This window comes from Delphinapterus leucas, chromosome 9 (assembly GCF_059928025.1).
Source record: "Delphinapterus leucas isolate spDelLeu-1000000601 "Yukka" chromosome 9, BTC_Dleu_Yukka2, whole genome shotgun sequence".
NCBI classification, from domain to species: Eukaryota; Metazoa; Chordata; class Mammalia; order Artiodactyla; family Monodontidae; genus Delphinapterus; species Delphinapterus leucas.
In genome coordinates this window covers 58072547-58099303 of record NC_143137.1, presented here as the reverse complement: position 1 = coordinate 58099303, position 26757 = coordinate 58072547, and the positions used below count along the sequence as shown (strand labels likewise).

Sequence of the window (26757 nt, the reverse complement as noted above, 5' to 3'; positions counted from 1 at the left end):
AAAAACAAATAAAAGTTACACATAAAATAGTTATGACGATATAAAATCTAAGCAATATATTTCACAATCAATACTTTAAATAAAAAGCATAATCCAGATGAATAAGAAATTTAAACACCACTTCTGTGCACACCCTGACTTCTACAAGGGTACAGTAAGAAGATGCTTGAAATTCAAAGCACCTCCTCCACTCGCTAACAAGTTACATACGCCGTTTAAACAAATAACACCTCAAATATCTGCTCCCCTCCCATAAGCACTGTCATCATTTTGCTGGGATAATGGCAAGGGAAGAACAAATCCCTCCGTGAGCATATGGAGAGATGTCTAAAATATCACCATGCCCAAAGCAAACACTCAACAAATAAGTATATGCAATATTACAACCTATAAAAGAAAACTAATTCTCAAAGTTACTGTAAATTAAACAAAGAAATGAGATGGCTTGGCAATCTATCCAAAATGCTATACCAATTTACAGGTAAGACAAATATCCATCATCAGGGCCACGTTACCCAATGGTCTGGTTGAGGAACCAGGCCATTAGATATCTTGAATATCTTCATCTCCTCAAAAGTCAGACAGAAAATGGGACTTCCCTGGTGGTACAGTGGATAAGACTCTGCACTCCCAATGCAGGGGGTGGCTTCGATCCCTCGTCAGGGAACTACATCCCACATGCATGCCACAACTAAGAGTTTGCATGCCACAACTAAGGAGCCCACAAGCCACAACTAAGAAGCCCACCTGCCACAACTAAGACCCAGCGCAAACAAATAAATTTTTTTTTAAAGTCAGGTAGATAAAAAGAAAAAAGAAGATATTGTTATTTCTCTAATTTTCTATAAAAAGCAGTTCATATGAGAGGCATATAGTTCTTTATGAAACCAAACCACTAACGCCATATACTTGTAATTCTAATTAATATCTAAGAACTCTGGAAATCATGACATATGTTCTTGGAACTAAATTATGGGAAGATGGCTATAAAGTTTCACTCATTCGAAATTAATGAACACCTAATTTGTACCATAGGCAGTGGGGACAAAAAGTTACAAAGACACAGAGCTACCCACCCTTAAGGAGTTCCTAGTCACATAGATTATTGGTTGAAGCACAGTAACAAAAGGATCTTTAAAAGAAGGTTGTGAGACGGAATACAAATGAATATCCTAGAGATTTAAGGGGTTAGGCTGAGCAAGCACTCAAACACTTGTTTGATTGTTGATCCACTGGTAATGCACAGCATACTTATACTCAAGAACCTACAGAGGCTAGGAATAAAAAATGTTTCCTCAAGTGGTAAGGAATATTCCTTCAATTATGAAGAAATCCCTAGGTGGTTACAGAATAGAGACAAAGTAATGAAACTAAATTTTACTCAGGTGACTTTACCTGGGGGCTGCGAGTACCCTAATCTCACTATACCTCACTGCTTTGCCCTATGATGCTACTCTTCAGCTCATCGGAGTTCCTCGGGGTAGAGGACCTGAGCACACTGATTTTCAAATATAAGCACACAGCATGAGCCACACTGGCACTGTGTGCAATACAGCTGAGAGAAGGGAGGAGAATGACTCCCACTTCACGTTCTATTCTGATCTCTCTGCCTGTCTACCTAAATTCAGTGATGACTTAAGCACTTTGATACTTTACATGCTTCAGCGGCATTTCTGCAAATGGTTCAGAATATTTTAACTTCACCTTGGAGCAGCCTGCAGTTAAAACCTGAACCATAATAAACTTCTCTCTGTTAATATCCTTGTCAATTTGCACATTTCCACAGTGTAATCATGGCAAACTATGTTCCCAGAGAATTTCTTTCAGTTTTGAAGTTTGATAATGTAACTATTCTTAATAATTAAAGCACTGAAATTTTCCTACATGATGACAGGACACTATATATGCTATATACATACATATGCATAGAGATGTGGATGTATGTATATAGCCAAAGACAATCTGTGTGTGTGTGTTTTATAGTCAAAGTTAATTCTTTCACGATTAATCATATAGTCACATATTCCGTCACTTAGTGCTATTCTATAGATGTATACTGCATTCCTGACCGTCTGTTTCACAGTTATGTGATACCAGTCACACAGGAGATCAAATCATAAAATGTATACGAATCAAAACCCTATTACAAAGCATATGTCCCAGGTAGATCAGAATCTCTGTCTCCATCTTTGTAAATGAATAGCAGCATAAAAAAAGATGTATCATAATTATCACTGGTAGAGTAGGTGGTTAATTTAATTCATGAACTGTCATGATGAGTCCTACCATCCCCCTTTCCCTTCCTCTCAAACACTCCTACCTATAATTCCAAGGTCAAATGCTATGAATACATATTCTGTCAATTTTAACATAGGACTAAATTTAACCTCTAGAATTAGCTCTACAAAACTCTGCCTCAGTTCTAATGAGCTTAATAAACACTAAATTCACACCTCAAAACAACATTTACCAAAGTAAAAGGTCTGACTATTTACATAGCAAATTAAGAATTATATAATAAAGGCTTGAAATTTTATAGCTACAAGGGACTTCTAGATATAAAGATCATCTAGTCCAGCATCTTCATTTCAGAGAATTCAAGTGTGGAGTTGGTACCAATCCAATCTTGTTGACATAACTTACAACGTCATAAGGCAAAAAGAACGATACAAAATCCAAAGCGCCTTTAGGCTGGTAAATACTGCTTTGTTTAAAAATAATCATAATCATAATCCATTCTTTCTAAAGAACGGCAAGTAGCGCTATCTCTAGCCACTCCTGAGATAGAAAGGCTCAAGCACAAGCATTTGCCAACTTATTTTATACAACAGCAAAGAAAACTAAACTTGTCCTTAAACCTGGCTATGCCCAGCCCAACACCCACCTCAAACGAAGTAAATGCCAAGAGCCAGGTCAGTGTAGGTTCAACAGCAAAAACTCCCTGAAGAAGAAACAGTCATGGAAACAGCCACTCCTATCCAAATACCTTAGGAGGCAAACATTCGTACACATAGAAGTGGTATTTTAAGAACCCACAGTCAGTCTAATTCATGCAGAAAAATCCCTTAAAAGGAACATTTATATTATTACGGTGTTGGTTAATATACCTAATATTTGCATAAACTTACATTGTGTGTTCTCTCTATTCATTTTCATGACTAATTTTAGTATTTTTATAAGGTGACATCTGTTTCCAGGAATAAAATCTCCTAAATCATTAGAATCACCTAAATCAGTAGAAATCACCTAAAACATTAGACCAACAGGAAAAAGATTTTAATTTACAATGACCTGTCAAAAGGTTATTCTTCAAATCAACTAGAGAATCAACTCTGGAGTATATTAGGAGTTACACCAGAATACCACCCGAACCTCACCATGCCTTCAGAAAAGAAAACAAACACAACATCTTACTGATGAGCACTTATTTTTGCAATGTAAATGAAGATTGAAAGAAATACTAATTCTGTCTACTGCTTAGAATGATATTCATGTACATTACTCTGGAGGCTTTGTTTGGGATCATTACAGATTCAATATACCAGAGGGCAAAATACTACAGCTAGAAAAATCTGCAAAGGAAAAAAAAAAAAACTTCCAGCTGAGCATGCAAAGTAATTCTACAGAAGGTAACAGCAGTCTGCATACTTGACTATCTTGGATAGATATATTAATAATCTAGGCTTAACTTGCAATATTCTGACAGCTAGGCATGGCACTGGTTCTTTTAGACCCTGAAATCTGATTCCAAATCTGCCACCAACCTTATACACAGCTGTGACTTACTATTACATATTTTAAATGGTACAATAATACTAACCTACTTTATCAGAAATAAATACTTGTCAATATCCTTACATTTCTGTACCTCTCTTACCTTCCCTGATTAGAAGAGCTCTGCCCCAGTCTCAATCCATAAATACCACCAGCTTTCCTCAGAATTACTCAGTTTGGTACTTCATCTACCAACCCACCAGGAAGGTTGTTAAACCTTTACACTTCTTAAAATCTTTCTAATCTCGTTGGAGATTTCTCCAAAGCACTATTTCTCAAACTCTCTTCCTCCAAAATGTGGGCTTGCCCCATCATGCTGCCTCCCACCACTCATCAGGTCTAACCCCTTATTCTTTTTTTTTTTTAATTTATTTTATTTGTTTATTTTTGGCTGCATTGGGTCTTTGTTGCTGCGTGCGCACTTTCTCTAGTTGTGGTGAACCGGGGCTACTCTTTGTTGCGGTGTGTGGGCTTCTCATTGCGGTGGCTTCTCTTGTTGCAGAACACATGCTCTAGGCATGCGGGCTCAGTAGTTGTGGCTTGCAGGCTCTAGAGGGCAGCCTCAGTAGTTGTGGCGCACGGGCTTAGTTGCTCCACAGCATGTGGGATCTTCCCAGACCAGGGCTTGAACCCATGTCCCCTGCATTGGCAGGCGGATTCTTAACCACTGTGCCACCAGGGAAGTCCCACCCCTTATTCTTATCTCTCCTCACAGTACCCCAATGATGTAGATATCTAGATCAAACCCTCAGATCCACAGCCTTTGCTCAAAGGACCCCATTAGTTCATCCACCCTATTTTGCAGCTGTTGGATCAAACATAATCAACTCCCTCTTGATGTCCAGCTAATTCCTTCACTATCTCTCATTTGCTGAGTACCTGCGTATAAACCAAGCACGAGGCAAGGGAAAGACAAGTAGATAGATGAGGGACTTCCCTGGTAGTCCAGTGGTAAAGAATCCGCCTTCCAATGCAGGGGACACGGGTTCGATCCCTGGTCCGGGAACTAAAATCCCGCATGCCGCGGGGCAACTCCAGCTTGCCCTTTGGCTGTCTTAACCCCTATCCTTACAAACACTCTTATCCCTGCTCGTGTGGACTCCTGCATACCCATCCCACCCCCATCTCCACACCTGCTCCTTCAATCCACCTTCCTTCCTCTATCAGAGTGGTCTTTCTAACATACAAATTCAACCTTCCATTGCAGGCTCAAAACCCCTTCCCGTGACTGGTGAGTTTTCAGAAAAGCATGCAGAGTCCTAAGTCCAGCAGCAGAAAGACCCCTTCCTGATCTGCCCCTGCCTTACCTTGTACCAACAATATTAAACTACTTTAAGATCCACAAAAAAGAGCATGCTTTTCTCTGTGTCTTCCTGCTACCTTGCACACCTGCACCTTTCTCTGCAAAACACTTACTAAACCTTCAAAACTTAGCTAGAGCTCATCTCCTCCTAGAATCTTCCCCTAACTAGCACCCAGAACCCAGGCACCCTTCCTCTACACCCAGAGTATCCTGTGCACACCTCTATCAAACTGCTTCTCTCACAACATCTCTCCCACTGGAATGCAGGCTCCTTGAGAGAGGACACTTTCTAATACATAATTTAGGTGATTAGCTTAGTCCCTAGCCAAGAGCAGACAGTCTCTACAAGAAGATGTGCTCTTAGCCAAAGCAAACTAGATTATGAATTTGTCAACTAATTGAAAAAGGCAGTTAAGTGGGAAATCATAAAAACTGATACATATTTTACCATGTCTATATTAATGTAAGATACCTAAAAGTGCATTCATTCACCAATCTCTGGATATCAGGCCAGGGCCTTCCCTTTGAGTTTAGGTCTGCAGATTAACCATCAGCATTATCTTTCTGCATAATGCACTGGCTATTGACGGCCAGTTTGGCTTTCTTAAAGTGTACCAAAAACTTAAAAACACGTGAAAAATAATTGGAGTAGTCAATCTTTTTAGATTATTTGTTCAGTTTTATTCATCCATATCGCCCTCATTTAATTCAACAGCAAGATTTTTAAGTGATCCCTTTATCAAATCTTTCCAAAGAATTCAATTTACATTTTTATTTTTATCATCTCACACCAGTCAGAATGGCCATCATCAAAAAATCTAGAAACAATATATGCTGGAGAGGGTGTGGAGAAAAGGGAACCCTCTTGCACTGTTGGTGGGAATGTAAATTGATACAGCCACTGTGGAGAACAGTATGGAGGTTCCTTAAAAAAACTACAAATAGAACTACATATGACCCAGCAATCCCACTACTGGGCATATACCCTGAGAAAACCATAATTCAAAAAGAGTCATGTACCAAAATGTTCATTGCAGCTCTATTTACAATAGCCTGGAGATGGAAACAACCTAAGTGTCCATCATCGGATGAATGGATAAAGAAGATGTGGCACATATATACAATGGAATATTACTCAGCCATAAAAAGAAACAAAATTGAGCTATTTGTAATGAGGTGGATAGACCTAGAGTCTGTCATACAGAGCGAAGTAAGTCAGAAAGAGAGAGACAAATACCGTATGCTAACACATATATATGGAATTTAAGAAAAAAGAAAATGTCATGAAGAGCCTAGGGGTAAAACAGGAATAAAGACACAGACCTACTAGAGAATGGACTTGAGGATATGGGGAGGGGGAAGGGTAAGCCGTGACAAAGCGAGAGAGAGGCATGGACATATATACACTACCAAACGTGAAATAGATAGCTAGTGGGAAGCAGCCGCATAGCACAGGGAGATCAGCTCGGTGCTTTGTGACCGCCTGGAGGGGTGGGATAGGGAGGATGGGAGGGAGGAAGACGCAAGAGGGAAGAGATATGGGAACATATGTATATATATAGCTGATTCATTTTGCTGTAAAGCAGAAACTAACACACCAAAAAAAATAAGAAGAAGAAGAACCAAGACAAAAAAAAAACTTTCTTTCACACTCATATTTCATCAATTTACATAATATTCAATTAAATACACATTTAGAAAGACAAGAAGTCAGCAAAAAAAACAGGTTTAGAAATGTACATAACCACTCACAGTTAGCCTACAACTCAATATGGCAGGATGATGGTGGAGGCATTCTAAAGAATAGTCTTTGAACCAGAATCACTCAGATGGTCATTAGTCAGCACAGTTTGTCCAGCAAATGGAAAACATCAGTTAGCCCAGAAAGTAGGTTAAATAGAAGTTGGCTGAAAGCTTCTTAGATAAATGTTTACTGAAAGAACATAAGGAATGAAAGAGAAAGCATGGAGAACCAATGAATTTCCTCCAACCTTCCATAACCACTCATGGGAGTGAAGCACTACAGCAAAATGATGAGGTCATCCATCCCTCAAAGTTCTTCAGTGACTCCCCATAGTTTGCATTTAATTTCCAACGCCTTAGTATACAAACACTACCTGCCCACAATCTTACCCTACACACACACACACACACACACACACACACACCCCTACTGTTCCTCCAGTTGTTCTGATTTATTTGCAGTTATCTCAAACATGCTTTTCCCTGGACTTAGGATGTCCCACTTCTCTACCTAATTCTTAGTCATCTTTAAAGTTTCACGTGTCACTTCCTCTAAAAATCTCTCCCTTATGATACCCCTCCTCCTAAAGAAGGTGGACACCGTTGCTCGGGAGCACCTCTGCACCCTGTTATATGTAGGTGACAATGTGAACTGGCTGCCTTGGGTCAGTCGTAGGTTATGCCTGTTGTCTCAGCATAAATATTGGCAGCACTCATTTCACTATTAAAAAGAGTCCCAGTCTGATAATAACAACTAAATGGGCACCCTAGACATTGTACAATACAAAGAAGATTAAGCAATGGTCTATGCTCTTATTTAAAAAAAACAAACAAACAAAACACATACACTCAGACTATCCCATTTCTCAAATATGTGTAATTATTATTCACGCCGTTTTTATCCTGAAAAGCGTCACATTTGGACAATAAATGATAAATGGTTGCCTTCTGTATACACCTATATACATTACAATACCATTCAATGTTTTCTTCTCTATCTCCTTCACAAGACTATAAATGTCTCGAGGAGCAAGGGCTTATTTCTCACAATATCCACACAGCAGAGCCCAAGCTCAGTACATATGAAGTATACTCATTAATGTTTGTTGACTGTTACCAATCAATTCAGAATGTAATCCTTCTCTAAGTAGCTGCAGCATAACCCGTTATTTATAAACAGCTGACTAAGTGATTTATTAACCTTGACTTATGCCCATACAGTAGTTATAGAATGTTACAATCATATTGTCTCAAAACAAAGAGTATCATCACCAGTAATAACATAACATTTGACATACTGACTCAATTCATTCACATAACATGATGAACTCTCATATTATCATATATTCTTAACAACATCACTAGCATTAAAAGGTAATTTTTACAGAACACTTTTTTGTGTCTCCAGAAATGCACATAAACCCTAAAAAGTAGTTATTGTATTTTTATTTAAAAAGAAAAATGCAGAAAACAGCTTAGCAATTCTCTTTCTTAGAGTGCCATTAAAAGCTACTTCTGCCTGGGGAAAATGATATACATTTTGTACGTAAACAAATTTACAAGAACAAGGAAAGCCATTCCATATTTTAGTCTAATAACAGCTGTTAGACATCTTCCACGTAACATAATTCATGGAGAAAACATACAAGCAACATACAGGCAAAAAATATGATTTGAAGACCTTGGATTATTTGTTCCCATGTAGTTTATTACTAATTACTTAAAAGCACCAAGAAAAATGGAAAACTGTTTTTCTGGATAAGTAAAAGTCATACTCAGCAAGAGCTTGATCAGAAAATGAGACAACTGGCTACCAAAATACGTATAAAATTATGACTTAGGTCTGGAATTAAAACCAAGGACATTTCTAAAATCAGTATCAAGGGGGTGGGGGTAGAAGTGATCCAAAAAGGTAATTCCTCTCTAATCACTGAAAAGAACAAAAGAAACCACATTTTAATAAACAGATCAGGAAATAAAAGGTGGGGAAGAGACTAAACTGTAAGAAATAATTCAACTGCCTTCTTTAATTAAATTTTCAATAATTTTCATGAAAGAATATAGATATATGCACAGACTCAAGTTACCAAAGACGTGGCAAATTACTGCAATTTCTAAATAAGTAGCTTTACAACTTTCATATGGAGCCCAATTTTTATATTATCTTGCAACTAATTACAAGCTTGGGCAACCACTCAAAGCAGAAATAAAGTTAAAGCAAAATGAATACTCTCCCTCTTCAACTTTCACAGCCATATCTCATGCAACCATACTTTAATAACTGTTTCTGGTTACTTAGAAACTGTCATTATCTTACCAGGCAATAGACTGAGATTTTCCAAATGAAAGAGAGCACAACAGCTTCAGCAAGCCAGAGCAGGGGCCAGAAAAGATGACAATCTGTAATGGAATCACTCAGCTTTCATTTATAACTGCTAACTTGAAGGGTTTTACCTATAAATAAATTATGCAATCATTATACATGTACAAATATTATCCCATCAACCCAACTTGGACCTTGAGATGTGGGGAGAGTGAACAGGAAAGGGGAAGGAGCATGGGTGACGGACATCAAAGATTACTAACACAATGGGCTTCCCTGGTGGCACAGTGGTTGAGAGCCCGCTTGCCAATGCAGGGGACACGGGTTCGAGCCCTGGTCCAGGCTTATCCCACATGTCGCGGAGCAACTAAGCCCGTGTGCCACAACTACTGAGCCTGCGCTCTAGAGCTCGCACGCCTAGAGCCTGTGCTCCACAACAAGAGAAGCCACCACAATGAGAAGCCTGCGCACCGCAGCGAAGAGTAGCCCCCGCTCGCCGCAACTAGAGAAAAGCCTGTGCACAGCAACAAAGACCCAACACAGCCATAAATTAATTAATTAATTTAAAAAAAGATTACTAACACTGATTATGTGCCAGGCAGTGTGACAGTCCTGGAGACACAACCATAAAACAAAGTCCCTGCCTTTAAAGTTTAAACAAACTTTGTTAAGAAGATCATATGTCAGCAGGATCTGAATCCAGGTCTGATTCCAAACCATGTGGTCTTTTTTCTACTACTACTCCTACTACTACTACATCCTGTCCCAAAAGAAAGAACCTGTTTGGCAGGTTTTCTAAGAATGACAGGGGCAGAACAACTCTTCCACTAAGGTGTGTGGGGAAATTGAGGGTTTTTTTCCCCTGAAACAGCTTCAGAGGGTACAACCAAATAACAAAACCTGATTGTGATAGATAATTTTATGTGTCAACTTGGCTGGGCCATGGTGCCCAGATACTTGGTCAAACATTATTCTGGATATTTCTGCAAGGATATATTTTTTAAATTATTTATTTATTTATTTATTTTTGGCTGCATTGGATCTTCGTTGCTGTGCACATGGGCTTTCTCTAGTTGCAGCAAGCGGGGGCTACTCTTCGTTGTGGTGCACGGGCTTCTCAATGCGGTGGCTTCTCTTGTTGCGGAGCATGGGCTCTAGGCATGTGAGCTTCAAGAGTTGTGGCACACAGGCTCAGTAGTTGTGGCTCACGGGCTCTAGAGCACAGGCTCAGTAGTTGTGGCACATGGGCTTAGTTGCTCTGTGGCACGTGGGATCTTCCCAGACCGGGGCTCGAACCCGTGTCCCCTGCATTGGCAGGCAGATTCTAAACCACTGCACCACCAGGGAAGTCCCTGCAAGGATATTTTTGATTGAGATTAACATTTAAACTGGTTGACTTTAAGTAAAGCAGCTTGCCCTCCATAATGTGGGTGGGCCTCATCCAATCAGTTGAAGGCCTGAATAGAACAAGACTGACTTCCCCTAAGCAAAAAGAAATTCTCCAGCAGACAGCGTCTGAACTTACACCCTGAGCCTCTAGCCTGGGTCCTTCCCTAGGTCTCCACTTTGATAGCTTTTAGACTTAAACTGCAACATCAGTTCTTCCCTGGGTCTCCAGCCCACCAGCCCACCCTGCAGATCTTGGACTTGCCAGCCTCCATAATCACGTGAGCCAAATCCTTAAACATCTCTATTTCTTTCTCTTTTTCTCTCTCTCCCTCTCTCTCTCGATATCTATCTATACACACACATACACAAATACACACATACACACATCGTATTGGTTCTGTTTCTCTGGAGAACACTGACTAATATATTACTTAAACATTAAATACATGACATGGAAAAAAGACAACTAAAAAAGTATTTTGTGTCAATATTTACAGCTTATTTCCACCATCCTCCAGTGACAGGGATCAACTACTCAGTCAATGATTCATTTCTAGATTAAGGGTAAGAATTTCACAAAACAATAAGTGCCAAACCCAAGTAACTTCAAACTAAAACTTCTAATTGCTACTTCTACAAGTGGAGCAATCTACTGAGAGCTCTCTAGTTCCTTAAATATATTACTCACAGAACTCATTATTCAGAGAAGGAACCAGCAACATAAAAATTCCACAAGCATCACAGTCCCCAATGGAAAAACACAAGTCTCATCTCAAACTTGGTTGAGTACCTAATAATGTTGCCCTCTTTCCTTTAAATACTACTTACAATTATGTATGTAGTACTTATCTAAGTAGTACTATTATAAATTCAGTATTCAATAAAGTACAAATAGAATTTATTAGCCATATCACAGTAAGGTTTAAGTATACTTAATGAAAAATGATAATGCAGCACCAGATTATATAGTAAGGCAGTTTAAAGGACTTCACCAGAACTTATAAAATGCTGGAATTGCTTGAAACTGTAAGATTTATCAGCTGATCTAATTAGGCCAAAAGCAACACTTTAACATTCTGATTTCAGAAAACTCTGCCACCCCAAAAAATATTTTTCTTATCATTTATATACTACCAAAACTTTTCATAGGTACAACACTATCCAGTGCATGAGGGTAACTGACCCTTTGATGCTAACTAAAAATATTATATACTACCATATACTCTAATCATATATCAAATCAATCTTTTCAGCTAAAACTTTTGTTAAGAATAACAACAGGAAACTACATATTGCCTGGTGTTTTAGAAAACATATTCAAAAGGATGCTGTGGAGACCTAGGACACAAAATCCCATTTTTAACTGAGTGCATGCAAGTGTTTTCATAGGATTACATACAGGCAAGATACTAAACTTGACATCTCTACTCTCAGCTTCTGAAAGACAAAGCCTGTTAAGGCTCAATAATTTAATAGACCCAAAAGAAAGATGTGATCTCACAAGGGAGAATTCTTAGGCTTTCTTTCAACAAATATGTATTATTTTGAGTAAGACTATGCATTAACATGTTTTTTACTTCAGATCCAGAATATATGCCCAGTTTTTAAAAGCACATTTTAAGTAACACGTTAGGATATCATACAGACAACAGCAATTCAAAGAAAATATCTAACACCTATGCAAGTATTATCATCATAATTTAAAATTCATTAGAAAGTCCTACCCCACATAATACTTACAAGCTTAGCCACAAATATGGGATCAATTTTACCAAGGATTAGAAAGTATGCGCTTAAGGAATTCAACTGTCAAAAGTCCACTCATTTTCTTAAACCAACACCTTCTTCAGTATTCCATAAATTTATACCCCAAAATTTTTCTCTGTGACCTCCAAAGAAAATTACATTAAAAATTAATTATTAGAATCACAGGCAGTATTTTTTTAAGTTTTTGTCAATTTTAGAGTTGTTAGGGACTTCCCTGGCGGTCCAGTGGTTAAGACTCTGCGCTTCCACTGCAGGGGACGTGGGTTTCATCCCTGGTCAGAGGAACTAAGATCCTGCATGCCACGTGGCACAGCCAAAAAATTAAAAATAAATAAAATAAACAAACAAAAAAATAGAGTTGGTATTGCTGATTGTTCCAAATGTGTCCCCCATTTCTTTTTCTTTATAATTAAAGTAATATATCATCATTGTAGAAAATTTAGTAAATCTAGAAAAATTAAAATAATTTTATAAACATCACCTTTATTCTCTGCATCCAGAAATTACCAGAGGTAACATTTTGCTATATGCACTTTCAGTCTTTGCTCAGTCTTTTAGTTTTAAAACTAAAATTGTGATAAAAATGCATACTAAATATTTAACCAGTCTTTTTATTCTATAGTATATTGCAAAATATTTCTCATATTTAAAAATTTTAGAAAACTTGATTTATAACAGCTTTATATTATTACACTATATGTATGTATATATATATCATAATGAATTTAACCATTCCCCTATTATTGAATATGTGAGTTCTTTTAACTTTCTACGGAGGCAAATAACACTTTGATATACTCCTTACTAACAATCATTGACAAAAAAAGGCAGTAAACACCACCCAAAATTCATATCCAAAAATTGCCTGTAAACACAAGAAAACATTCAACCTCACCAATAAATCAACATAATACACAGAAATTATGAGAAACCTAATAAGCTGAAAACTATAAAGCATATATATAATACCAAGTGCTAGTACAGGGATTGTGAGAAAACCATTCCAGTGCAATGCTAATTATAAACTGATAAAATCTGTTGGAATAATAATTCAGGCTATGTGTATCAAAGGCTTTAAAATATTTTAGGAATCTATTCTAAATAAATAATCATAGATAATTCTAGATGCTGACCAAGAAATATAGGGTTAATTCCCTTTCGACGTTAATTTAACATTGAAACAAAACATAATGTGTTTTGCACATGTATCAAAAATCAATGAAGGGCTTCCCTGGTGGCGCAGTGGTTGAAAGTCCGCCTGCCAATGCAGGGGACATGGGTTCGTGCCCCGGTCCGGGAAGATCCCACATGCCGCGGAGCGGCTGGGCCCGTGAGCCATGGCCGCTGAGCCTGCGCGTCTGGAGCCTGTGCTCCGCAGCGGGAGAGGCCACAACAGTGAAAGGCCCGCGTACCGCAAAAAAAAAAAAAAAAAAAAAAAAAGTCAATGAAGACCTGAACTATATATTAACATTCTTGTATTCTGCTTTCCCTATTGTATCACAGATTTTCATTTCTGGTTCAGCTTCTATGTTTCATAAGATTTGTGTGTTTGTTTGTTTGTTTGTTTTTCGGTACGCGGGCCTCACTGCCGTGGCCTCTCCCGTTGCGGAGCACAGGCTCCTCAGCGGCCATGGCTCACGGGCCCAGCCGCTCCGCGGCTTGTGGGATCTTCCCGGACCGGGGCACGAACCCGTGTCCCCTGCATTGACAGACGGACTCTCAACCACTGCGCCACCAGGGAAGCCCTGTGTGTTTGTTTTAATGTTCACTGCTCAGTCTTAAAATTTCTAAGAGGAAATGTATGCTTTGGGCATTCATATGTTAAAACCGATGCACTGGGAATTTCCTGGCGGTCCAGTGGTTAGAATTCCATGCTTCCACCGCAGGGGGCATGGGCTTGATCCCTGGTTGGGGAGCTAAGATCCTGCAAGCCGTGCAGCCCGGCCAAAAAATAATAATAATAATTACGTTTTACATATTGGTGCACAAGATGACAGTCAAACACCCTATAGTAAGTTTTGCCTTTCCTCTGAGGAATGGTTTCTTTTCTTTTAATTTTTTTATTGAAGTATAGTTCATTTACACTATTACATTAGTTTCACGTGTAAAACATAGTGATTCAATATTTTTATAGATTCTGCTCCATTTAAAGTTATTACAAAATAATGGCTATATTTCTCTGTGCTGTACAATGTAACTTCCTTCTTTACTTATTTTATACATAAATAAGTTTGTATCTCTAGGAATGGGTTCTTTAAAAAAAATACAATAGTTGATTCATAATGAAAAGTGTGAATTTATGTCTGTTTCTTTCTTACAAAACAACTTTGCACATCCATTTTATCTGAAACAAGTGCTTAGTAAAAAGAACCCATCAATACAGCACTGACTCACAAGTAGACCTTAAAAACCAACCAATAAACCTGTTTTTCTCCCTCCTCTATTGAGGTCGCTTACAGTGAAGGAAAACCCTTCAAAAGCCTGAATAGGCAACTTTCACTTTGAGTACTATTTAAAATCCTTGTATCAAGATTAGACAAATTTTGCAGTATGAATGTACCCTCCACGAAGCTCTATCCTGACATATGTTCTGACAGAAGAGAAGTAAAAAGCAACTTTTGGAGAAGAGATCTGAAGTGGAAGAAAGGGAAAGGTCCCCCTCACTGGACCGTGACAGACTCAAGGCACAAAGCCATACAGTTTCTCAGGATCACACCAGTCTAAAAGCATCAAGGGAGAAACACCAAATACCTACTCTCGAAGCCTCTCACCTGGACTCTCCCAGGTCACCATTCTGTTTATCTTTCTGACCCTTGTTAACCACTATGTGTCCCAACCTAGCCCACTGTATTTCATCTGGCACAGAAAATAATGTGGAAGATTAGCTTTCCCCAGAACAAAACTCATTCATTATCTGACTTAAAAAAAGAGAGAAAGAGGATAACATGTCTGTGAGCCGGTCCATTTAAAACCACTTTTCTTCACACATAAATATATATGGAATAGTTTGACTGTACAAACTCTTTTTTTAGTCCCTCTGAAATATATTAAATAAGCAACAAGACTTTGGTCCTCCTAAAATATAAAATTTCCAAATATCTTTATATACTCTGCCTATTTCATTGTCCTTTTTGTAAGGATAGGGGCCTGAGAAAGAGAGAGCAAGTTTGGCTAAAAAATTGGGAATCGTGCAAAAGGTTATCGATATCTCAATCATGTTGAACAGTGCTGTGAAGCTATTTCCAGAACAACAGTGAGTGAAGCAATTAATATGTCAGCAACTATATTACAAAACATTTCTTTCTTTATTCGTAGGTTCCTCAGCAAGGTATTTCAATATATAGTTCAAGCCACACTTTCAAAAGTCGAGTTGCTCTAAAAGCCACTTTATCAAAATGTACTCCGTTGGATTTAACCTTTTAATCATCTTAAAGTTTCTACTATAATCTATAGCATATATAACATTCCCAAGAGCAATTTAATATAACTTCTTCATTTTGAAATTTCAACAAAAGATGTTCAAATTTTTCCCTTTGAAATAACAGCACAAATATTTATGATAATGGTACTGTACAAATATGTTAAGAGATAATGAAGATAACAAGAGGTTAAAGCTCAGAAGAGGTCTTAGTGATAAACTAAAAGTAAGAGAGCCTCAATTACGAATAAGAAAACCAAAGCCTCAAGACGTAGATTTGTCCAAGTTTACAGAATATCAAGAAACTTTTGGTGTTACTTTCATTATCAATTAATAATATTTAACAGTGGTGTATATAATATACTTTAGTTGACAATGTGCAATAAATTAAATAAGTGCCTGCCCAAAATGACTTATCTCATACATGGTTATAGTACAGATAATAGCAAGTATGGCATATAAAATCTATATTGAAGTACTGAAGGAAGAGGAGAATTTTTAAAATAAAGAGTGAAGTCTGTCCATGAACAATTCCAATCAACGTAAAAGAATAATGAAAGCAAGAACTTAAGAGCAGTAGGATGGAAATAAGCATCAGGTCATTACAAAAGGGCAAGGGTCTCCGCATGCTAGAAAAGACCAATGTAAAGATGAAAATTGGCATTAGCGCTTTTGTGCCTTTAAAGATACACTATGCTGAAGCAATCACTTAGCTTCATCAACAGCAATTTCAGATTATGTGAAGAAAAGTGCAGTGTCCCAAGGTAGGGAGTGATTCTAACCATCCTCTTTGCCCCGTACACTAGTCTTCTTCAGTTAACAAATATGCTCATCCCTTTCTGGATCCTGCTGTTACTTCAGCTTCCTGTCTTCTTTCTCTCCATGAACTGCATTAACAGGCAGGCAGCATTTGTTGTCCCCACATTGCCACTTCATCTTAAGACCATGTCACCATCCCAAAATTCCTTTATCCTTGCTCTCTAGACCTTCCTAAGGTCTGCTGCCCTCATGGTATCTTAAATTTTAACATATCTCACGCCATACTCATTGCGTCTCCTACACTCCCTTTAAAAAGCATGCCCCGGATCCCATTTATATGAACTGTCCAGAAAAGGCAAATCCACAGAGACAGAAACTAGATTAGTGCTTGCCAGAAAACGTGGGAAGAAGGGGAATTAGGAGTGACTGCTAACAGGCACAGGGTTTCTTTCTAGGGTGATGGAAATATTCTAGAATTAGATAATAGTGCTGGTTGCACAACATAGTGAATATACTGAAAACCGCTGAATTGTACACTTGAAGATGGTGAATTTTATGTTACTTGAATTTTATCTTAATAGAAAATTGCAAATTAAAAACAAATAAAAAAAGAAAAAGAGAAAAAATAAAATTAAAAAATAAAAACAAATGAAAATAAACAAATATAAGAGCACGCACGCACATACACACACACACACACATGTCCCTACTTCTTTCCTTTTGCCTTGAAAAATAATAAACTCCCCATAAGTGGAATTATTCAAGCAGAAGCTGAATGATCATCTGTCAGCAATATGCTATTGAAGGGCTAACTGAAGTGAGTGGGGCAATTACACTAAATTACCCTTAAGTATTTTTCATCTTTAAGTTTCTATGTCACAAACCAAGAGGAAGAGATTAGAACCAGGGAAATTTTTTAAAGTGACCAGAAAGAAAAAATATGAAGCATTACTTGAAAAGTATTCTCCTATTCAAAATGAAAACTGTAGAATATAATGAAGCAAAAGAACAAAAATGAAATAGATCCAAAAAGGAAGAGCATAGGAAATTAAGAAAAAATAGTAAATAAATTAGATAACAGCACAAAAATCAATAAATGATATTCAGAGTTTAACATAACAATATTTGTTTTGTTTATACAGAATTTATCCTGTATATAAATGTGTTTTTCTATAGAAATTCTGAAGCCTTTTTCTTTTTGAGTGGTGAAGAAGATGTTAGAAAAAAGTCTAATGCAGACGAGATTTAAATCAAATTACTGCTGACCGGCATGTGACTGGATTAATAAAGTAAACAATGTATGGATGACATAATAGAAAGTTATTTTCCCCCAAATTCAGCCTCTTGTCTTTAAAGTCCATTACCCCAACACTAGCATCCTTTGTGAGGAAATTTAGAGGGGAATAAAAAATATTGTTGATGACACAAAAAGCAAGAAACTTTAAATCTTTCTACTACAAATAAATGCCGGCAAACATCTATAATAGTCTGCTGTAGAAAAGAATCTCTTTTAAATACTAAATGACCAATGTTCAGTGAAAAAAAAAAAAGAGGTAGACCCACGCGGCATTAGAAAAGGGGTCATTCAATAACTATTCATTATTTGATTTTACACAGTACATTAAAATATTTGACTTATTTACCTGGTTATAAACCATAATTTATAAACCGTCAAATTTTAAAAGGAAGTTCAATTTAAATGTTATCCAAATAAAAGCAAGCTATATAAGATGATGATGCTTATACTCTCTCTAGAAGTTTTTAAATTTAGGCTTCCAAAAGAATGAGAGAGATGGAATTTCTGAGGCTATCAAGAACTTCCTACTCCTGTCCTTTTATAAGTAAAAACTTAGACCACTGTGCTTCCCTGGTGTGCAGTGGATAAGAATCTGCCTGCTAATGCAGGGGACACAGGTTCAATCCCTGGTCCGGGAAGATCCCACGTGCCGCGGATCAACTAAGCCCATGCGCCACCACTACTGAGCCTGCGCTCTAGAGCTCACAAGCTACAACTACTAAGCCCCCATGCCACAACTACTGAAGTCCACGGACCTAGAGCCCGTGCTCCACAACAAGAGAAGCCACTGCAATGAGAGGCCCACGCACCGCAACGAAGAGTAGTCCCTGCCTGCCACAACTCGAGAAAAGCCCACGCAGCAATGAAGACCCAACGCAGTCAAAAATAAATAAATAAATAATTAATTAAAAAAAAAAAAAAACCACTTAGACCACACAAAGAGTCCAAGATATGACTTTTTAATGACCCAAACTCCTTATGAATTTAGGGCTCATAATCCACTTTGGTATCCAGAAACAGAGCGCTTCATGCACTTTACAAATTTACACCTGTTTCATCTTCAAAGAATATTATCCCATACAACCAGCTACAGCAGACCCATCTGTAAAGCAAATCTGTTAAGTGAGCTTCCCCAACATTTTGTTACAAGCCCCTTTCAGAAGCCAGAAGATTATACTTCAAAATCATACTCCAAATAGTGACCAGCAGCATCAGCACCAACTTGACAGCTTGTTAGAAATGCAAAATCTCACCCCAGACCTACTGTTTGAGAGTTTGCTATATTCCTTGAGAATATCAAATTCTGTTATAAAGGTCAAGAAAACAAATGGAATGGATGAAACTCTAAGAAGTGATAATCACTGATGGTAAGTGAGCTAATACTCAGAGACTCAGTTAAGTATAGATAATGAGAGCTTGTAAGGCCAAGACAAAAGTTACAAGATATGTTAAAAATACATAAGTTAGTAACCTGTAAGACATTCCAAAGTAGAAAATATTGTGGAACAAACAAGAGATTTACTTGTAGACAGAAAGGGCTGGAAAGACCAAGTCATTACCATATCATCTCTGGTCTGACAGGTATGCCATCTCCATATCGCCACCCAGTATGATCCTATTCTGGACCCACAGGTGCTCTAACCAAGAAATGCAAATAATGCCCATGGCTCATCAGCAGGCAAACTGGCAAAGCTACAGCTGTATCTAAGTGTACTTGTCCCCACTCTCTTCCATACAGCAAGTATGTATCCCAGGAAGTACGATGCTAAGGGCATCATGAGTCTGTGGAGTTCTTGCTCAAATATCAACTCTAGCCCTCATAACCACACCATCAATGGGAAAGGCTGATACAAAAGAGAGAGGGACAGGACACATGAATTTTGTGTACCCAGGACTCAGGTAGTGAGTCCAATCTCTTTTGCACCTTAAGTGTGTTAACTTACCCCCCACTGCTTTCCTCTTGCTTCTGGCTGTGTGTTTTAAACTAATTTGATAAATCGTGTGATTCAAGCATTTAAATTTGGTTGCTGAGCCTATCTATTCCATACCTCCAGGATAGCTGGGAGTGTACTTGGAGGCTAACCATTGCATCAAGGTAATTTCCTACAAAACAACTACTGAATAAGAAATATGCATTTTAAAAGGTCCCCAGGTGATTGATATGCAAATTCAAGTTTAGAAGCACTGAGCAGGACTGTTAGAAAGAGAACGCTGCACAAAGACAGAAATTTGGATTTCAGAACTATGCTCAGAACACCATCCTGAATAAAAGGCCTTGTGTACCCCCTGACAATAACTCAGAGCCCCAAAAGAGGGAGAGAATGCTAAGAAACCCATTTTCAACAACTATCATGTAAGTCTCAGAGAAGCATTGCTGCCCTTGGTGACTCTCCTTTGAACACCAGCTCTGTAAAGCTCGAGGCAACTTGAGAAAACACACAGAAGAGTATAGCATTAAGTATCCCAACATTAACCCAGCAATTTCATCTTGCTGGGAATTAGGAAAATAACCTTTTTCAGATATGCTATGTTTCAAGAACACCAATCCAAAGGACATAAGGCTACCAAAAACAGAAAAAGAGTCATGACTTCCTTAACAAGATTGCAGTGATGATCTTAGAAAGATCATCCAAGAACAGAGTTGAGCAGAATGACCGAAGAAGCGAACTTAATGGGCTGTACACCTCCCACTGACCACCGGTTCCTGACTTGATCAGCTCCAGTCATTTTATGTATTTATTACATTTGCATTGTTCCTGACACATAGTAAGGGCTCAATAAATGTTCTGAATTAATAGAAAAAATAATTTTAAATGTCACCCTTTCTATCTTTGATTTATCTAAGACAAATTTAATTCAATTCCTTGGTTCTGAGAAATTCCTGAGAATGAAGGTATAATTCCACATCTCAAATTAGCATCTTCCTAACACTCCCTCATTCCATATCTCGAAGTTGGATTTTACATTTTCTATTATTAATTCCATTCTAACTTTCCATGACACTATGAAACACATTAACCTATCCATTAAGAAACGATCTGACCATTTCTAAAAGTCACCAACAATTATACATAAGGGATATACTACACAGGAAAGATCAGCTATTATTTTGATATTTTTCTAGGTTCAGATTTAAGACATCTTAGGGAAATATCTATTTAAAACATCTATAGAAGAACTGAAATAGAAACTGAGGACATTGTCTCACACACACAAGATCTAAAACAAAAGACCAAAAGTGTTGAGAATGTTTAACTCTAGTGAAGAATAAGATGAGACTATCGGAAAAAGAATGTAAAAGTTCTAAAAATCATTTCTGTAAGGAATATGCTCCCTGTTACTTCTAAAATAGGGAATGTGTTTCAGTTTCAAAGGAAAAGATTTAAGTTGGAAATCATAACTTCCATTCCATAAATATATATTTATAAAAAGAATAAGGAAACACATATAGGGAATGGCTGAGTGTATTCCCTTCCAAATGATCTACCAAATCCTGTTCACTCCATGCATTTAGTATAGCCAAGAACAGTTAAAGTACTCATAGGACATTAGACATTTCAGCACAGGTTTTCACACTGTGTTTCATGGGTTTTAAATACCATGTGTTTAAGAATTGACTCTACAAGCTCACAGAGGAAAGAGGGAACCTTATAGATTTTTGTGTCCTCTGCAGCTAACAGCATGAGAATAGACATATGATAAGCCTTCAATAAACACTTACTGAATTTAATTATTACCACTCTCTGAGGCAAAAATCTTAACTGGAGAATAATCTGAACACTACCATCATCACCAGTAGAAAAGTAGCGCTCAAAATTTCCAAGTGAATCCACTTACATGTTAAACAATGGGAACAAGAAAGAGTGTCTTATTCATTACAAAGGGCTAAAAATGAATCTTCTGTTTGCAAACTTAATCCACTCCAACTAGTACTGTTAACTGCCCACTAAAACGCAGCACATTATCTTTCACAAATCTGATGCTTGATCCATATTCTTAATGAAATGTGTTGAACTTAAATGTATGTAATCTAGTTCATTCCTGGTTACGTGAAATACACAATCTATTACGTGAAAATTCAGAGACAAAATGCTTATTGTTATAAATGGCAGGAAAAAAAAAATCACTTCAATTTCAAAGTATCACACCCAAAACCTGGTTTGTTCACAAAAGAGCATCCAAATTTCAATGACAAATCCTTTAAAATCCATTAAACCTATTACTATGCATTTACATATTGTGCATCATAGGACCCAAATACAAGGCTGGTGCCCCATTTGGTTGCCAAATTTTCATAAACTGCTATCCCCCATTAGGGAGTCAGCCACTGGTTTTAACAAACTCCCTGAAGAGTTCATTTCAGTTATTCCTGCCTTGCTCAATGCGTAACAATTTAATCTTATTGCTTTCTTCCTCAGGGGTAAAAAGATGATGTTCCAAGGGGAGCACCTGCAAAGCGGATGTAAAAGATGAAATTTAGAAGCTGCTGGATAGGCCTGAGGGAAAGGCAACTCTAAAGAGAGTACCTACCATTGGGGGGTAGGGGAGAGAATGACAAAGGAAGGTGGGAAAGGGCAGCGGAGAAACTTAGCTTACTTAGAAACTAGATTCACAACTCCAGTAGTTATTTCAAACATAGTTTAATTTGACATGGCCCATTCTGACCCAGAACTTTTGCTTTACACTATGAAAGAAAACTTTGCCTGCTAACACCAGTAAATAATTTCATAGATTATTAGTTTATTTCATAGTTACAGAAAGGTCATATTTATCTTTGCTAGGTAAATTATGTATCTTAAAGCCTTATATGAAAGTTTCATAAGATGGAAATAACAATAGACAGTGACTTTAGATTTTGAGGAGAAAATTTAAGAAGATACCAGATCTAATTCCAAATCTATCATATATACACACTGTGTAAGCTAAAAGCCCCTAGAAAGTGGTTTCAAACTACATATTCTGCCACCACAAGCCCCCAGATTCCCCTAGGAGGGCATGCCAGCATCTTGGGGCTGAGCCGATGGACAAGTACACTTTGAAAAAGCACTCCAGGAGATTCTGATACTCAACCAAACACCTCCTGTCCCACTGCCATTATCAGCTAATAATGTTTCACCACCCGCTGCGGATGTACTTTGTGCTATTCTTCTATTCCAAATGTTAACTAAGTGAAGTCATTAGAATAGAGCGTCTGAATTCAATTGGCATTTATCCAGATTTTAAGAGGTAAAAATAAATCCATGAATGGCAAATCAATTTAACATCCTTTCACACAATTTCATTTTAAAGCCATATAACAAATTCTGAACTCAAAGCTATTTAGAGTCATAGCTTTCCAATTAAAGTATTTAAGTCCGCTAACATATTTCCACGAATCCAACATTCACTACCAAGTAGCAGTACAAAAAAAAAAGTTCCAACATTCCTCACAATCCACTTACACTTAAGTAAGGGATAACTCGGATTTTTTAAGCAAGTAAATAAAGAATATTATTTCAAGGTTATCATAACTCTCCCTTTGTACATTATACCTCATATCCTACAGTGTTTCGATTCAGATAATTTTATTATTCATGGGTAATTTCAAGTAAAACTAGTTAAAGAAGTAATTCTATTTCAAACTAACACTCCTGGTTTTCAGTGTTCATATTATTCATACACCCGTCCATTGGAATGTCTCTCAAAATCCCCAAACTTCTTCAACTTCAGTATTACTCAGTACTGGTTTATACAACTATAAAGCACATCAGGAAATAATATCTCTCAAACTCCAAACTTTTAAAATCACCTGATAACATGTGTATATCAACAACCTTGAATTCTTTATAGCTGTCAAAGCTAGTCTACATACAGTCAGGCCCAAATACTAAAAAACAAACAAACAAACAAACAAAAAACTTAGAAAAAACTTCAAAAACAAACTGAGAAAATATACTTACCTTAATTGGAGCACTACTAAACTTAATTTTCCTATTTGCCGGGATGTCTTCTTCTTCTGGCAACCCAACGATTTCTGAGTATTCCATATCAGGTTGATAGTAATTGTTTTCATCACTATCTTCCTGCTCATCCTGTTCAGTGCCTGTTTCTCCCCAGTCTGAATTATACCTGGATCTCACCCTATATATATTATAGTCACTGTGCATGTAAACATGGGAGCTCCCAAAATTATTTGAATCTTCGAATACTTCCCTTCCACAACTGAATCTAGACGCATCAGCAGAGGTAAAATCACCACCTGCAAGTTCTTTCTTCTGTTGCATTGCTGCCTCACTCCCAACCAAATGAGCTTCTGCGTCTTCGTTTTGTGGTGAAGGGATTTCAGGCTCTGTAACTGCCTTGTTTTCAGCACAAGGTTCTTCAGGAATGTCTCTGTCAATTCTGTCAGGAGTCTCTTGGTTAGATGTGGAGTCCTCGGCTTCCTTGCTCTGCTGTGCCTCTTCACTGGGCACTGAAGCTAGAGAGGTACTTTTCGAAGCCACTTCTAGTACTGGAGTTGTATTACTCTTCTGAGCATCCTCTGCATCGTCACTGTGTTTGCTTGGAGGAGACCAAGAATTAGAATCCTTAAGCTGCCCAAAGGTGTCAAGATTTGTAACAGTAACCGATGGTAAATTCAGGGGATAATGCCCAGTCACTGAGTATGCACTGTTCTCAGCCTTCTCAGAAATGATGGCACTGGGGGAATCGGTGTTCTCCAATACTGCACTCAGTTGACTCACAGTCGGGGAGACGGCCTCCGTCCGGGAGCTAAGGCTGTCCAAGGAATCAGTACTGCCTCTGTTGGACTTAGAACCACCCCATTCATCCTGAGGTTCACTCCCTCCAGTTTTCTCCTTCTTTGGGGAATAGCGGTTGTTCTGTCCTGATTCATGCACACTTCTCTCAAACATCTTGCGAGTTTCTGTGAACTTAGAATATGAAGGGCCATCGTACATTGTGTCAAATCTACTAATTCGTTCTGAAACAGAGGACTCCAACTTAACAACTGAGCCATCTGTTTTTTCCAGAAATTCTTTGGGCTTCATTCGCCTCTGAGGGGATGAAGATCCACCTTTCCCCCTTGTTTTGGCAATGACTGCAGCATTCTCACTGGGTTCCATACCCATCTGCATAAATAGATTTTTAATTCTGTTGACATTGGAGCCATATTTCCTTCCCCTGCTCTGCTGGGATCCCTCACCTTCTTTTGTTTTTTGTTCCCCATCTGACTTGGGTTTGTCAAAGGTACTTTTCAGTGCCTGGAACTCAGTTCTATATGCATTCCTGTGAGGAGAGGCACTTCTGAGAGTGGTACGTTCACCTGAAGACTCGGTTTTCAACATTTTTACTTCAGGGGTGAAAAGCCAATGTTCATAATGATCAGGAAAAAAAAACAAAAAAAACCACAAAACACCTCTCTTCTCTAATCACCAGTATCTGGTCAAGAAAAAGTACCTCTCAAATGGCATACTGTGTCAGTGATCCTCCCAACAGGTGTATTAGGAAATTATGCAGTCAAGAGTTACACAAAATGGCTTTTTCAAAGCAAGACTAGAGGTTCATCTGTAATAGAAAAGAACGAATTTCTGAATTCATTTACTTATCTGAATTTATGTTCAGTCAACTATTATACATTTTTTTTCCAAAGTGGCTTGGCCACATGTCAAATAAGAAGAAATTACATATTGAAATGGGAATTTCAAAGCCAAGAATTTAAAAGTTATAACTCTGATTGGTCTTTGGTAACAAAGCTGTTTCAAACATAACTTGAGACCCCTACCAAAATCACACACATACACACATACAAGTGACACATAAGTACACTTCAAAGCAATACTTTAGCCCAAGTTTTGGTTGGTTTTGTGAATGACCTTAAAAGAAACCAGCAGTTCCTAGATCTTTAAGAAATCATCAAACTGTCCAGAAAAATGAAATTCACTTGAGATTCTCCACATCAGGTAGAACTTATTCTTTCTATACAAGCACAATTGAAAGTTCAGAATCTATGTTTACAAACTCCAAAACGTGTCTACAGAGGCTTATTTCACTCCTTCTGGTCCAATATTCTCATCTACAGCATCCCCAAAACAACACTAGTGCAATTTCAGACCAAAACAAACAGAAGAAAGTTCTTAAATGGCAGTAAGTTTCACTGTAAGTTCAGAACCACATCAAATATTTGGAAGTTTCCTAAGAGTGAACATTATTAATTATACAGTGGGATACAGGATATCATGGGAATAAATGTATGAGAACGTGAGGATCAGAAAATTAAGGACCATGAAACCTCTTTTCATAGCCCTGATTTGTTTATTACACTTGCCTCTAACTTACTACAAGCTCAGAATACAACGCAATACGTGCTGGCTGGTCTCCTCTAGCCCACAGCTGTATTTCACATCAATATGCCAGCAAGCAAATACTTCAAGATCCGCTGAGGAGCAGATGTTGTAGTTCTAAAGATTTTTCATTTTGTTTTTGTTTTGTTTTTTAATGTTAGGCGGAGCCCTATCACCCTCACGCACCATCAGACGAGGAAGCACACACTTTCACTTAAACCGTCTCCAGACTCGGTTCCTGGCCCAGCACGCATGCATGGCCCATGCAGACAAACAAGAAAGGCTTCAGAGTGTGGTGCCTGTTTTTTTTGTCAAGCTTCGACAATCTCCTTCTACCCTGACATTTGTTTAAGCCATACACACCCTCCCCTCCCCCCAACACCCCCCCCACTCCCTCCCCCGCCAATTCGAACCCGAAGGGGCGGGGGGCGGGGGCGCTGGGGCCGCCGGGGTATTCAAAACCTGCCCTCACAAAAGACAAACATAAATAACACCAACTTGAGAGACAGCCGATTCCCGAGCCTGGTTCGGGACGCAATCCCTCGGCCCCGGGCAGGGGCAGGGCCGGGAGAGCAGGTGACGCCAAGCGCTATGGTAGGAGGTCGCTGTCTAGCTTTGTGCCAAGAAGCACCTGAAGTCCTAACACATTGGCTGCGGCTCCCG

The 26757-nt window shown here is 38.2% G+C and overlaps 1 protein-coding gene across 1 annotated transcript in view; it reads right to left on the bottom strand.

The window, feature by feature from the left end:
- PPP1R9A (protein phosphatase 1 regulatory subunit 9A) overlaps nt 1-25379 on the bottom strand; it is a 313863-nt gene extending 288484 nt beyond the window's left edge. The window contains exon 1 of the mRNA XM_089917647.1: nt 23713-25379. Within this exon, the coding sequence (XP_089773773.1) occupies nt 23713-25098 (1386 nt within the window). The 5' untranslated portion in view covers nt 25099-25379. The remainder of the gene's footprint in view (nt 1-23712) is intronic.
- Between the last annotated feature and the right edge of the window lie 1378 nt (nt 25380-26757).